Below are 16,210 nucleotides of genomic sequence, written 5' to 3' on the forward strand. Positions count from 1 at the left end.
TCTTTTAGATTTTCCAGTTTTGTGGAGTAGCGGTTTTTGAAGTATGACCTGATGATTCTCTGGATTTCCTCATTGTCTGTTGTTATGTCCCCCTATTCATTTTTGATTTTGTTAATTTGGATGCTCTCTCTGTCTTTTGGTTAGTTTGGATAAGGGCTTGTCTATCTTGTTGATCTTCTCAAAGAACCAACTCTTTGTTTCATTATTCCTTTGTATTGTTCTCTTTATTTCTATTTTATTGATTTCAGCTCTCAATTTGATAATTGCCTGGTGTCTGCTCCCCCTGGGAGACTTGGCTTCTTCCTGCTCGAGAGCCTTCAGGTGTGCTGTTCTGTCACTAGTGTGAGATTTCTCCAACTTCTTTATGTGGGCATTCAGTGTTATGAATTTCCCTCTTAGTTCTGCTTTCACAGTGTCTCATAAGTTTGGGTATGTGGTGTATTTGTTTTCATTGTTCTCTAGGAAGTCTTTAATTTCTTTCTTTATTTCTTCCTTAACCCATTGGTGATTCAGTTGAGCATTATTCAGTTTCCATGAGATTGTAGGATTTCTGTAGTTTTTTCTGTTGTTGAAATCTAACTTTAAACCATGGTGGTCTGATAGAACACAGGAGGTTATTCCAATTTTTTTGTATCTGTTGAGATTTGCTTTGTGGCCAAGTATGTAGTCAATTTTAGAGAAGGTTCCATGGGGTGCTGAGAAGAAGGTATATTCTTTTTTGTTTGGGTGGAATGTTCTGTAGATATCAATTAAGTCCATTTGAGTCATAACATCAGTTCAGTCCATTATGTCTCTGTTAAATTTCAATTTGGCCGATGTGTCCAGAGGTGAAAGTGGGGTGTTGAAGTCTCCCACTATTAATGTGTGGAGTTTTATATGTGATTTAAGCTTTAGTAATGTTTCTTTTACATATGTGGGTGCCCTTGTGTTTAGGGCATAAATGTTCAGAATTGAAAGTTCATCTTGGTGGGTCTTTCCTGCCATTAATATGTAATGTCCTTCATCATCTGTTTTGACTAATTTTAGTTTGACGTCTATTTTGCTGGATATTAGGATGGCTCCACCAGCTTGCTTCTTAAGACCATTTGATTGGAAAGTCTTTTCCCAGCCTTTTATTCTTAGGAGGTGTCTATCTTTGAATTTGAGGTGTGTATCTTGTATGCAGCAGTAAGATGGGTCCTGTTTTCATATCCAATCTGTTAGTCTGTGTCTTTTTATAGGTGAATTAAGTCCATTGATATTAAGGGATATTAATGACCAGTGATTGTTCATTCCTGTTGTTATTTTTATTTTTTGGTGGTAGTGTGTGTGTACTTCTCTTCTTTGGGGTTTACTGCTGTGGTGTTATCTATTGCCTGTGTTTTCATGGGTGTATCTGCCTTCCTTAGGTTGGAATTTTTCTTCTAGTGCTTTCTGTAGGGCTGGGTTTGTGGATAAGTATTGTTTAAATCTGGTTTTGTCTTGGAAAATCTTGTTCACTCCATCTATGATGATTGAAAATTTTACTGGGTATATTAGTCTAGGCTGGCATCTATGGTCTCTTAGTGTCTGCATTATATCTGTCCAGGTCCTTCAGGCTTTCAAAGTCTCCATTGAGTAATCGGGTGTTACTCTGATGGGTTTGTCTTTATAAGTCACTTGGCCTTTTTCCTTTGCTGCCCTTAATATTCTTTCTTTATTCTGTACGTTTAGTTGTTTAATTATTATGTGGTGAGGGGACTTTTTTGGGTGGTTTAGTCTGTTTGGTGTTCTATAGGCTTCTTGTATCTTCATAGGCATTTCCTTCTTTAAGTTGGGAAAGTTTTCTTCTCTGATCTTGTTGAATATATTTTCTGTGTCTTTGAGTTGGTATTCTTCTCCTTCCTCTATCCATATTATTCATAGGTTTGGTCTTTTCATGGTGTCCCAAATTTCTTAGACATTTTGGATCATGACTTTGTTGGTTTTAGTGTTTTCTTTGACTGATGAATCTATTTCTTCTACCGTATCTTCAACACCAGAGATCCTCTCTTCCATCTCTTGCATTCTGTTGGTTATACTTGCATCTGAAGTTCCTATTTGTTTACTCAAATTTTCTATTTCCAGCATTCCTTCTGCTAGTGTCTTCTTCATTTTTTCTATTTCTCTCTTCAGGTCTTGCACTGTTTCCCTCTTTTGTTGCTTTTTCATGATTTTTTTTCAGGGACTTATTGTTTTCTTCTGCTTTATTTGTCCTTTCCTCTAGTTTTTTTTTATAGTGTTCTTCCCCTTTTTTTGTTTGTCTGTTCCTCCACTTTATTTTTGATTTCTTTCATATAAAGCTCTAGCCTCTTCATGTTACTTGTAAGGCTGTTTTCTTCTGCTTTTTCCATTCTGTGGTGTTCAGGTCTAACTGTTTGAGAATGGCTAGGTTCTGGTGATGCTGTATTGCTCTTTATTTTGTTGTATGTACTTCTGATTTCATGTCTGCCCATCTCCTCATGGATTCATTCTTGGTCTCATCAGTACACTTGATCTAGACAGAGCTGACAGATTTAGAGAGCCTGTCTCTGGTCCAGATGGAAGCTCTGGGCTGGATGGGAGCTCTGGTCCAGATGAGAGTGCTGGCCAGATGGGAGCTGGGGGCTGGACTCTAAGTCTCACGAAGTCCCTGGGGTCCCCTTATCTCACCCAGATGGGAGCTCCTCTTTTCCAGATGGGAGTTGCTGGACAGGATGGCAGCTCTGGTCCAGATGGGAGTTCTGGGGAGAATGGTATCTGTGGGCTCTCTGGTCCAAATGGGAGTTCTGGGGCAGGATGGAAGTTCCAGGGCAGGATGGAAGCTGGGGGCTGGTTTCTAAGTCTCCAGAAGTGGCTGTGGTCTCTGGTAGATGCATGTGGGAGCAGGGTGTGGAGATTGTAGGGTTCACTGGAGGGTCTTGGAGAGGGGGAACATTCTCCATGGGGATGGGGGATCCTGCCCTATGGCCAGAACCTGGGGCCCAGTTTGGTAGGTCTTCCCCAGAATGGCTGGTGCCCAGGTTTGGGACCTAGGTGCGGGCCTCTGTGGTTGTGACACCATGCATTCACCTCTCGGGGAATTATCTTAAATGCATCGGTACAATAGATGACTTTCTGAACAGAACACTTATAGTGCAGGCAGTAAGATCAACAATTAATAAATGGGACCTCATAAAACTGAAACACTTCTGTAAGTCAAAGAACACTGTCATTCAACACAGCAGCCTACAGAATGGGAAAGGTCTTTTACTAACTCCAATTTGATAGAGGACTAATATCCAAAATATATAAAGACCTCAAAAAGTAGATATCAAAAAACCCCAATAATCCAATTAAAAAATGCTGTCCAGACCTAAACAGAGAATTTTCAGTAGAAGAAACTCAAATGGCTAAGAAACACTTACAGAAATGTTTAACATCCTTAGCCAACAGGCAAGTGCAAATGTAAACTCAGATTCCATTTTACTCTTGTCAGAATGGCTGATGCAATAACACAAGTGACAGCTCATGCTGGAGAAGATGTGGATCAAGGGGAACACTTGTCTATTTCTGGTGGTAGTGGTGGTGGTGCTGGTGGTGGTGCTGGTGGTGGTGGTGGTGAAAACTTGTACAGCTAATATGGAATCAATATGGTAGTTCTTCAGAAAACTGGGAATTGATTTACCATCAATACTTAGCTATACCACTCTTGTGCATATACCCAAAGGACTCTCCATCCTACCACAAGGACACTTGCTCAACTATGTTCATTTTAGTTTTATTCTAAATAGCCAGAAATTGGAAACAATGTAGGTGTTCCTCAACTGAAAAATGGATTTTAAAAATGTGGTACATTTATTCAATGAATGTTACTCAGCTGTTAAAAATTACAGCTAGAAAAAAAGTCAGCCTGAGTGATGTAACCCAGACCCAGAAAGACAAACATGATATGTATTCACTTAGAAGGGGATATTAATTGTAAAGTAAGTGATAATTAAGCTACAATCCACAGGCTCAGAAAGGTTAAGTAAAGAGGAGAGCTTTGGGGAAACAGAAAAGATGTTACAAGTGGATTGGGAGCAGATGGGGACAGAAACAAGAGAGACCAGGTTGAGGGAGTGAAAGAGAGTGCAAGGAGACAGGCTGTAATTAGGGGGACATTTGGAGGATGGTGTAGAAACCTAGTAGTTCAATGGAAAGTTCCTAGAGTCACTCAAGGTAATCCTAATGAGGACTCCTAGTAATGGATAATATGGAGTCTCAACTGACCAACTCTTGCAGCCAGGCAAAACTTTCAGTGGAGGGTTTGGGTTGCATACAATTGAGTTTTTTGTTAAGGGGTACCATGGTAATTCACAAATAACCCAGGATGATGCTAAGACAAAGGGTTGCACTTTGCAAACTGACAGTGGGGCCCCATTGCCAAGGACAATATCCACACAACTCATTGAAAGTAGATAGGTCAAGCTGGTGTCTACATGGAGGTTTCACCCCTATACTCTAGTCTTTTTAGTACATAAGTACTCTGCAGGCTACCAAAAGATACACATATATACCAACCCAACCACAAAACCTTTTACCTAAAGTCTACCCTGCCTGCAAATTATGCTAGTGTAATGGTGGCACAGAGCTTGTGCAAGTAGCCAATCAATGTCTGATTTAACTTAATGCCAACACCATAAGAAGGAACCTATACCTGACACTGCTTGGGTAGTCAAGTACCAGAGACTAGATAATCTAGAGACCTAAGGTAAATCCAAACATGACTGATCAAAACAGTTTACACTAAAACTTTCTGGTAAACTACCTTGTCCTATTTGTAGTTGACTCTTTTTAGTAGAATTTGTTCAAAGTTATGTAGTAGGTTCCAAAACAGCTTTCCTTATTTTTGATCTATTATCAGTATTTTAAGCTAAATATACCAAGAACATTAAGTTTAAAACCACCTTAATATTATCTTTGCACCACCATGTACTGTGGAATCTATGATTTGAGACATGTAATATAGTACCATCTCTCCTCATTTAAATTTTTGCACACTTATGGTAAAAGTATAGTCAACACAATTATATGAATTTTGGATGACAATTTATATACATGTATGTCATAAGAAAATTTATTCCAGATGGTAATTATGTCCATTATAACATAAATTATTGCAATGAAAAATTTTCAGGTCTACTCTCTTAGATGTGTTCAAGTATGGAGTGTACGAGTACTAATTATAGTAAGCGTGGTGTACAGTAGGTCTCTCAAGCTTACTTTTCCATTTCAAAGTTGTACTAAAATATCTCCATTTCCTCATAGGTTCCCAACTCTGAGCCTGCTTTTCCTTCTGACCACTCCTTTGCTCACAGCAATATAGCTATCTAATATAAAATTCACAGGAAAAGAGGTTAAAGAGAGGAATTAGCAGTTAAAATCACTTGCTGCTCTTCCAGAGAACCCACATTCAGTTCCCATAACCCATTTCTTTATGTTCACAACAGTTGGTTCCACCAGGTCTAAAGACACTAACACTTCTTGCATTTTCCTCTAGTCTTTAGCTCTTTATTTTACACTGTGTTTAATTATCCATAAACTAACTCAATACATCCAACTATATAATATGACAATTTGTATAATGAAGTTTAACTATTTTCTTGATAAAATTTAGATTCTAAGCATTAGTCCTAGAGTTGTTTTAGCTATTTAAACTGCTAGTGATGTAGATTTTAAATACCCTTATGTGAAAATTGCATATCTATGAAAATTCATATTGTGGAAAAAATAAGCAAGTTGTATTTCAATCAAATATGCAAAAGACAAATCCTCACTCTTTCCTGGTTTTAAAAGACATTTCATCTTGCTATAAGCATATGCACAGAAATCCTTTAGGCTGTCCTTACCTACTATTTTCTTGTTATTACCTGATCCAGATATTCAAAATAAATGTTAAAATGTGTTTTCATCTTTTATCTTACTCTTTTCAGTATTTAATGATAAACTCCTCAATTCTTCATATAGAATATATGCACATTTATATTTAAGAAAAATTAACAATGAATTTTTATGAGCATCCACATAAATGAAGTCTATGAACTTGAAAGATAGTTTATTAAAATCAGTTTCTGAATCACTCTGTATAGCAATATTTCCCACAAGAAACTGAGAAAGCTTTAAGAGAGTAAAAATTTATTTCACAATTGACAAATTAAGAAGTTGTTGATGAACAATTACTATGTGGGTTTCATGACAACTGACTTGAAACAATGTAATTGTATTATAAATTAAACAATTGTTTTAGCACTGAATAAAGTATTTCTGAATTTACTAACCTCCATACAAGTATATGTTTTCTAATCAAAGCATCCATCTATATTGGTTGATACTATCCAAGATTAACCATTGCCTAGCATGATTATAAAGAACACAAGTAACAAGACATGTTTTTGCAAGAACACATACAAAATATAAAGATGAGCTTTGCACAGTGAACAAGTTATAGGAAAAGCCATTGATCAGTTAACTATTTTGTATGATGTCTATAAACTTTCACTTTGAACTAAAAATGTTCCTGGATAGGTTACCTAATGCCCCCTTTACATCCTTATTCCTTAGAGTATAGATAAAGGGGTTCAGAGTAGGAGTCACTACTCCATAGAGAAGAGCCATAAACTTGGGTTGGTCTTTTGTAATAGAGGAGGGGGGCTGAAGATACATGCTAATGGCTGGGCCATAAAATAAGAGAACAACTACAAGATGAGAGGAACATGTTCCAAAGGCCTTTTTCCTTCCCTCTGAAGATTTGATTTTAAGTACAGCATGTCCAATACTGGCATAGGAGGCAAGAATTAAACATAGAGGAAGAGCTAAAATAAAAATGCATACCACAGAGAGAGCAAGCTCAATTGTCTCCTTTTCACCACAGGCAGTTTTTATTATAACAGGAATCTCACACACCAAGTGGTCCAATTCATTGTGGCCACATAGTGGCAGTTGCAGTGTCACAGTAGCCTCTGAGACAGCATAGAAAATTCCTATCAGCCACACAGTGGACACTAACAGGAGGCAAGTACACTGATTCATGATAAGGGTATAGTGCAGAGGTCTGCAGATGGCAACATAGCGGTCAAAGGACATAAGAGCCAGGAGGACACACTCTGTGCCCCCCATTGTGTGGTAGAAATAAAGCTGAACTACACACCTCATGTAGCTGATGGTCTTAGTGGAGCCACCTAGATTAGTTAGCATCTGAGGCACAATGCTTGTAGTGTAGCACATGTCGAGAAAGGAGAGGTTAGTGAGGAAGAAATACATGGGGCTGTGGAGATGGGGGTCTAATATAGACAGCAGAATGATGGCAATGTTTCCCATCATGGCCAGTGGATATGTTACCAGAAGAATAATGAAGAGAGGGAGTTCCAGCCAAGGATGGTCTGAAAAGCCAAGTAGAATGAACTCTTCAGGGTGACTTTTATTGATTACTGCCATTCTCTGCAATCTGATTCACCTATTGTAAAAAAAGTATCAAGAATGTTAGTATTATAGGACTACCAAAGACTCGTGATTCATTGGTTGTGACTATAGAAGACAATTGGCATTCTGTGGTTGAAATAACATGGGGGTGCTTAGGATTTAACACAGTCAGTATAGAGTCTTCTGCCAAAGCAAGAGGACCTGAGTTTCATCTCCAGTACTCAGCTAAAAATGTTGGCAAGAGAAACACATTTCTATAATCCCAGCTCTAATTAAGAAAAGATTGGTTATTTTCTGGGCTTGCTGGCCAGCTAGGGTAGCTGAATTGTTGACCTCCAGGTTTAGTTGGGGCTGGGGATTCATTCTGTACGCTGTGAATGTGTTGCTCTAATTGATTGATAAATAAAATGCTGATTGGTCAGTAGCCAGGCAGGAAGTATAGCATAGGCAGAATAAGCAGAGAGGAGAATGCTGGGAAGTAGAAGGCTGAGTCAGGAGTACGCTACCAGCTGCTGCCATCACCATGAGAAATAAGATGTAAAGTACCAGTAAGTCACAAGCCACGTGGCAACTTGTAGATTAATAGAAATGGGTTAATTTAAGATATAAGAACTAGATAGCAAGAAGCCTATCATGGCCATACAGTTTATAATTAATTAAGTCTCTGTGTGTTTACTTGGGTCTGAGTGGCTGTGGGCTCTGGCGAGTCTGAAGAAATATCCAGCTACAGTTGGAGACACAGTCTCAAAACATAAAGTAGGAATCAAATGTAGAAAAAAACTTGACATGGACTCTGGATTTTGTATGCACAACACACCCGCAGCACACAAACATTTATGCACACCCACTTACACACATACATACTCCTACATACACACAAATAACATATATGATCTGGAAACTTGTGATTTAATTTCTATTTATGATGTTAAATTTTAAAAGTAATTTCAAATTATCTGAAAGTACACATGGCATAAAGCTGAGGAACCAATTTTAACAGCAGTGCTAAAAGCATTGTATAGTCATATAAACATATTAAGGAATCAGTCAGAGAAGTTTGTAAGAAGAGCTCTGAGCTCCAAGAATGAAAGGTTGACATGTTCAGTTCTATTTCCTGAGCTGAATCATCAAATCTTCTATATTAGGAATGAGGACATTTAAGATCTAAACAAACCTCCTCTGTGTAATTGAGATTGACCAAAATATTATAAACCCTGTTAAAACTATTTGTCATATTTGCACAGTTATTAACAGTCTCCTATTTTATAAGCTAAATGAATTAGTTGTTATTTTTTGCATCTATGAGTTTTATTGTGTAACTATTTCATCCATGTTTCAGCATTCAATAATTCATGATCAATTTTAGTTAACTTATCCATCTTGTATTACTTTTTTAATTGAGCACAATGCTTTCTTTTAGTATAAAAATTTGGTCAACTATCAGGGATACATTTTTTTTTTTTGTTAGTCACACTGATATTGGGAATATATTTTTCAACTCTAAGAATCTTTTTCTTTTCTTTTTTTTTTGAGCTGAGGATTGAACCCAGGGCCTTGCACTTGCTAGGCAAGCGCTCTACCACTGAGCTAAATCCTCAACCCCCCTAAGAATCTTTTAAGCAAGTAATTTAATTCAAACAAAGTGACATTCCAATCCCAGTAATTTTGTATCTCCTGGATTTATTTGTTCCATTACTTTGTAGATAAAATGAATGCTCATACAAAAAATTCAAGGAGCAGAGTATTATAATGTTTTGAAAAATATACATTTTATTTATTATTGTTTTATAAAGAGTCATCTCTGTAAAGTGAATATTCAAACATGATGTTAACATTCCATTGACCAAGTGTGAATTATTTTAGTCAATCAGCAGATTTATAGCAGACTATTATCTTATAGTTAGAAGCAGATTTCACAGTCTTCATTTCCCTGAAGGCTCACAGGCACCTTGTGAGGGTCTATAAGGAGCCACTCAGATTAAGATATGAATCATGTTGTTTGACTATACATTATCATAGGCCATATGCATACATAAAAAACAGAAAGCAAAAAACTTCTGTGTTAGTAAAATAATCATTCCAATAACTTCTATTTTTTAAAGATAAATTTAAAAATTTATTTTATGGGTATGGGAGTTTTGCCTGCATATATGTCTGTGCATCTCATGTGTATCTGGTGCCCACAGAGGCCAGAAGAGGGCAAAGGATTCCTGGAACTGGAATTAATGATGATTGTGAGCCTCCATGTGAATGCTGGAAATAGAACCCAGCTCCTCTAGAAGAGCTGTCAATATTCTTACCTGCTGAGCCATCTATACAGTCTCTCCAAGAACTTCTTAATGAGTCTTTTGTGATAAGCACCCTAATAAGCTTTTCCCACTCTTAAACTCCTTTAGGACCTGTTCCCAATGTTGATTGTGTGTTCCATAGTAATGGAACAGAGCATCTTATTTATATTCTATATTTTACAATACTTTTAAGTGTTTTTTCTGTTAGCTTCCTGAGAACTATTGATAATGTAGATATCAAGAATTTATCAGTGCCTAAAATACAGTTACAAAGCCTCAGATTATAAGTCAGCACTTCTGGACTCCACTGAGAGTACCTGACACTAAGGGTATGACGAACATGGATGCTGTATAGCTTCTGAGCTGACTATATTAAGATAAGCACCTCTAATATCTGATTATATCTTAGGCTAAACTCTTACTATATGTGAATCTCTGTGTTTTAGAAGAAATATAAAATGAGCACATTATATCAATTATTATGATTATAAAATAAATATTTCAAAAAATGTAATGTACATACATTACTGGATGCTGTGTACTTACCATTGCTATAATCATAGTTTCCAAACATGGGTGAAGCATTAGTTTTTCAAAGAGCAATTTTAGATTAGTCTCTACAAATTCTTCCATAATTAAATTTATCTAACTTTCATATTAATATGTATTCCACTTTACCTTTCCCACTTCTAAGATGAATGTGACTTAATTTCCAGTATATTTATCTTTAGTCTTCCATCTTTAAATTTTCTGGATTTTCTATTTATTATTATGAAATATTATGGTACAGCTCTTGAATTCAATGACTTTTGACTATCTTTTTCTTAATTCTTCTCTCATAAAATACATCACATGACCACAACCTCCTCCCCTCCTTGACTCCCAGCTCACCACACATACCTCCCCTCTCCCCCAGATTCACTACTCTCCCATTTCTCTTAAGAAAAAGAGCAGGTCTCCCAGTGATATCAACTGAATGTGACATAACAGGATGCAAGAAGACTAAGTATAAGCCCTTATATCCAGGCTGAATGAGGCACCCCAGTAGGAGGAAAATGGTCTCAGTAGCTGACAAGAAGGTCAGAGACACCCCACTCCGACCATTAGAAGCCCAACAAAAAAAAATGGATGGAACTAAAACAAATCATATTAAGTCAACCCAGATGCAGAAAGAAAAACATTATACGAAATCACTTGTAAGTAGATGTTAACTATTAAGTAAAGAATAACCATAATATAATCCACAAACCCAGAGGAGTTAGATAAAGAGGAGGGGTCTAGGAGGGGCAGGAGGATCTCCCTAGGAAGAGTAAATAAATTTTATAGGTGAACTGGAGGCAGCTGGGGATGGTGACAAGTGAAAGATTTGTATTTTTTTCTTTTTTTAAAAATTATTATTATATTTGTGTTTTAATTTTACACATCAGCCATGGGTTTCCCTGTCCTCCCCCCTCCTGCCCCCACCCCCACCTTCCCCCCATCAGAGAAGATTTGTATTTTTTTATCCAGTGATTTGTCACTATTTCAACTCACAGGGATATTTTCATTTAGCAGTGTTTAACATCACTGTTACACTACAGAGGATTTCCTGGTGGCATGCTGTCCACACTTCTGTTTGCATTTTCATACCAGCATAACACATTCATGTTCCTTCTGATAACACACAACAGTTCATTTATATTTGCAGTACCTTTTGGCTTTGGAGGTTGCAAGAAGCCATGGTTATTTTGAAAACACCCTTCATTAAAGAAGACTTTTTAAATCAGAGACCAAAACATTGGATTAAACATATGAACAAAATTACTCACATTTTAAACATGGTTTTAAAGGATCAAAAGACTGACTAAAGCATTAATGATTCTCTCAGGTAATCAACATCTCAGGAATACAGTGTTTATGGAAACTTAAGGCCTTCTAAGGTTGGTTTCAGTGATAGACTGAGAAAGAAATGAATTACAAATTAAAGTCTAGTTTTTTCTAGAGCCACTGAAAAGATGCAGCCAAAGCCTCTGAATGGTTTTTTGAAATGAAGCTGTGTTTTCTGTGTACTAATTAGACACTGCAACCTATAATTTCCACCTTTCCTTGGCATGCAAGTCTGTCAATATGGGTGTCTCTTTACTTACCTTATTTGATGAACCCCCTTTATTTGGTAAAAAGTAATTATAAAGAAAGGTACTTGAATTTTTCCTTTTCAGAAGACAGAGAGACTCTAATATGAACATTAGAGTTTAAGATTTGCTTCAGAACTCTCACGTTTTCAGTTCATACAAAGGTGCCAAAGTGGAGGGACATCTCAAATTAAGAAAACAATAATAGAAAACACCAAGAAGGCTTATAAGTTACCATCATTCTTTTCTATTTCTGAGACCCCTGGGAATTGTTTCCAGGGACAACTCATTTACTCTTCCCCTGAGTGACTAGACAGAGACAGTTCCTTGGGAAAGAACTCTCTGAGGACATTCTTCACACACACAATTAGTTACCTGCTGTGCTAAGGCTGGCTGCCAATCTCTGCTGCAGTGGGATGCATTTTGAAATAAACTAATTCCATGTCCCAGTACACTGAACAGCAACTAAAATGTATACAATTAAAGATGGACTTGTTTGAATCAGTTATTCTCAGTAATTTAAATGAGAATTTTTTGATGTTACCTTATTTAAGGATATCATATAAAATTTTGAGAATTAGTTTATCTCTATTATAACAATAAGGGGAAATAAAAACTATGAGAATAGCAAAAGTAATATGTAGTAAAAATGCAATATCTGCTAAGAATAATCTAAAAATACTGAATAAACTTTTAAGTATTTAGTATTTAATCACAATAAAAAGGGGATAATGAGAAAGTTATCTGTCTACTACTTAGTGAATAATACCTCCTATGTATTCTTATATCTACTTGTTACCATTTTCTCACACAGGCCATGCAGCAGTTTTAGATTTGTACCATCCATGGCCAAGGAGCATAGGTGACAACTCCATATAGTAGATGGGTACCTACAGCTGGCACACTGCTAAGGAGAACCTACAGCTGCCACATTACTAAACTACCACCATCCTTAGTTACATTATAAATATTCATTTTTTATATATGCATTACTGGCTGATTTTGTGTCAATTTGACACAAGGTACAGTCATCTGAGGAGAGGGAACCTCAATTGAGAAAATGTTTTCATAAGATTCAGCTGTAGTATATTTTCAAAATTAACAATTGACTCAGGAGGCCATAACCCATTGTGGGTGGTGTCTTCCCTGGGCTGGTGGTACTGGATTCTATAAGAAAGCAAGCTGAGCAGGTCCTGATGAGCAAGCCAGTAAGCTGTACCTCTCTATGGCCTCTGTCTCAGCTTCTACCTCATGTTTCTGCCCTGTTTGAGTTCCTGGATTTCTTCAATGATGGACTACAATGTGGAATTATAAGCCAAATAAATACTTTCTTCTCCAATTTGTTTTTAGTCACGGTGTTTCATCATAGCAATAGTAACCCTAACTAAGACAAGGAACATATAAAAGCAGTTCTTACCCTTCACCAAAGAAACTTCATTTTGCAACAGAGACCATTATAGAAAGTCACAGCCTATCAAAATGCAGAGAACAATATCATATGGTGCACAGTTCCTACTGTACATCTACAACAAGATTCTGCTCAGGTGACATTGCAGAAGAGGTGACAGAAAAGTTATAAAAGCCAAAGGAAAGGAAGTTTGCTATGAGATAGTATGTCTTAGAAATTTCAGAGATTCTATATCCATGTAGTCTCATCAACATGACTGCCTAACAGAAGACCAATGGATATGCTGTCATGGGAGGGGAATCTTGGGGCAGTGTTGGCGCACGCCTTTAATCCCAGCACTCAGAAGGCAGAGGCAGAGGCACGTGGATCTCTGTGAGTTTGAGGCCAGCCTGGGCTACAGAGTAAGTTCTAGGAAAGGCACAAAGCTACACAGGGAAACCCTGTCCCCCACCCTCTCAAACCCCCGCCCCCCCAAAAAAAGGGAGGGGAATCTCAAAAAGTCTAAAACCTAGACAAAGAACTACATACAACAGGCAAATGCAAGAGTAAAAGATTCTTCCCAATGGAAGGATCCCCCAACTGGTTAACCAATACTGAGCAATCAGCTTTGAGATCACACACACACACACACACACACACACACACACACACACACAACATTTAAGAAATAGGCCATGAATTCAAGAGTGCAAGAGGAGTACATGGAGGAGTGGAGAGGAGAAAGGGAAGGGAAAATGATGTAATTATATTATAACTTCAAAAATAAGACATTATTATAAAAAATAAAAAAAGAGACCAGGATCATTTCTGAGGTTAGGACCTCCAAATTAGTGTTTCAAAGTTCAGTGGAGTGAATGTTTGTGGAATAATCATGAGGTAAATAGAAAGTCAGTCAGTCTTACATTAGGAAACATAGTAAATGAATGATTATAAAGAATGCTCAGGAACCATTCACATTGACTCACCATATATGTACATTTCTTCCATCCATAAACTGCTAGCCATTTCCAGGCTCTGGTTTTGTTATGGCTTGTATCATTTGAATTCAGAACATCACAGTTCTATGTGGGTCAGTCTGTTTTGCATAAAAACAATTCATACAGCACCTTCTTTACTCTTACTTTATAGTCTGAGACTTTCTTGTACCCTATTAGTCTCCTTCTCTCTCTCTCTCTCTCTCTCTCTCTCTCTCTCTCTCTCTCTCTCTCTCTCTGTTGTGTGTGTGCTGCATGGGTGTGCATATATGTGTACAGATATGAGCTTGTGAAAATTATTAGTGTCTTCTTCTCTGTCTTATTTCCTTAAGACAGGGCCTTTCTGTGAACCTGGAGTTCATCACCACACACCAATCCACACACCTACATACACAAAACTTTTAAGTCCAACAATCACCCTACCCGTCTATTGCCAACTGCACCCTAGCACTGAAATTTCAGGCTCCCTCAACCCCACCCAGACTTTACATGGATGCTACATATTCAACTTAGGCTTGTCGTTGTGCTTGTTCAGCAAGTGCTCCTACCCACTGAGCCATCTCCCCAGCACCAAATTAAATTTTATTATAGAAAGAAATGTGCGATTGAGTAAAAATTATCTCTTAAAATATACTAAAACTTGAGAAACAAGACAAACAGTGATTTATTGCAAAGGCTAAAGATAAAAGGCATTAATACTTATCTATACAGTCTGGTTAGTACATTTAGAGTGTGAGTTGTAATCTAGCATACATTTAATTGTTCATGTTATTTTATTAATTTATTTTTCCTCTAAATGGGTGACATATGTGTTTTATAAATCAAATTATCATGCAAAGTCCATTTCTTACTATAAAGAATAATAATAATTTGAAAACATTGGTACAGTTTTAATATTTGAAATCAGAAAATCTGGTTTCAATTGGCTGTAGATGTAACCATCTTATTACATAAGAAACACAGAGCCAATTGCAGAGTTAAAAACCAAGTGGTCAGAGGAATAGCTGAGCCACGTGGCAAAATATAGATTAATAGAAATGGGCTAAATATAAGAATAAGAGTTAGACAATGGTGGGCCTAAGCTAATGGCTAAGCAGTTTAAATAATGTAAGTGTCTGTGTGTTTATTTTATAAGTGGGTTGTTGGACTAACAGGGCTTGGCAGGGGCTGGAGAGGTCTCCAGCTACAATTGGCTACCAAGCTAACATTATGCTTTGACATGCCCAAATACTCAGAGCATCCCTCACTCATCTTGCTTAGAAAATTTGTTATTCTGATATTTATAACCATAATTTTTTTATGTACACTATCCAATGATGGGCTAGATTAGCACAAAATGCAGTATTGTGTTGCTTATGAATATGTATCAGGATGCTGTGGATTAATACTCTCATATACTGTAAAAATTTGTAACTCTAATTAGTTTAGGAAAATGCTTATTGTCCAGTTTCCAGGCAGGAAGTATAGGTGGGATGATCAAACTAAGGATGATGGGAAGAAGAATTGCAGAATCAAGAATCACCAGCCTAATGAAAAGGGAGCAGGAAATGAATATGACATTCTAATAAAGGTACCACCATACTGCCATGTGGCAGAGCAACTTAAAATGTAAGAGCTCGTTAGTAATAAGCCTGAGCAATTGGCCGAGCATTTATAATTTGTATTAAGCCTCTGTGGGAAATAAGGGAATAAACCTTGGGGGCTGGTTTTAGGAATGTAATAGTTTTTAGCAAAAGGAAAAGGAGCAAATGTCTGCAATATTTGCCATATTTGGGCCTGTGTTTGTCAAGCTTGGGCCTACTAGAGTGCCTTAACTCCCAGTAGGCATATGTTTTTGAGTCATAGTAAAAGTTTGGGATTGAAACAATAACATAGAGAGAAGGAAAGGAATATGAAATAACTTTCAGAGGCCTTAAATTATTTTTTAAGACTCATAAATCATTTTCACAAACTCTTATAACTTACTTAAGCTTTCATATCCTCACACCTTAAAACATTTTTTACAGACATTTA

General features: G+C 37.0%; 1 protein-coding gene across 1 annotated transcript; it reads right to left on the reverse strand.

Annotated features, from left to right (window-relative positions):
* Positions 1 to 6,492: 6,492 nt before the first annotated feature.
* LOC118576033 (putative olfactory receptor 2B3) lies at positions 6,493 to 7,431 on the reverse strand. The gene has a single exon (XM_036176440.1). The coding sequence runs from the start codon at positions 7,429 to 7,431 to the stop codon at positions 6,493 to 6,495; it is 939 nt and encodes a 312-aa protein (XP_036032333.1).
* Positions 7,432 to 16,210: the final 8,779 nt, after the last annotated feature.

Source organism: Onychomys torridus, unplaced genomic scaffold, assembly GCF_903995425.1.
Source record: "Onychomys torridus unplaced genomic scaffold, mOncTor1.1, whole genome shotgun sequence".
Classification (NCBI taxonomy): Eukaryota; Metazoa; Chordata; class Mammalia; order Rodentia; family Cricetidae; genus Onychomys; species Onychomys torridus.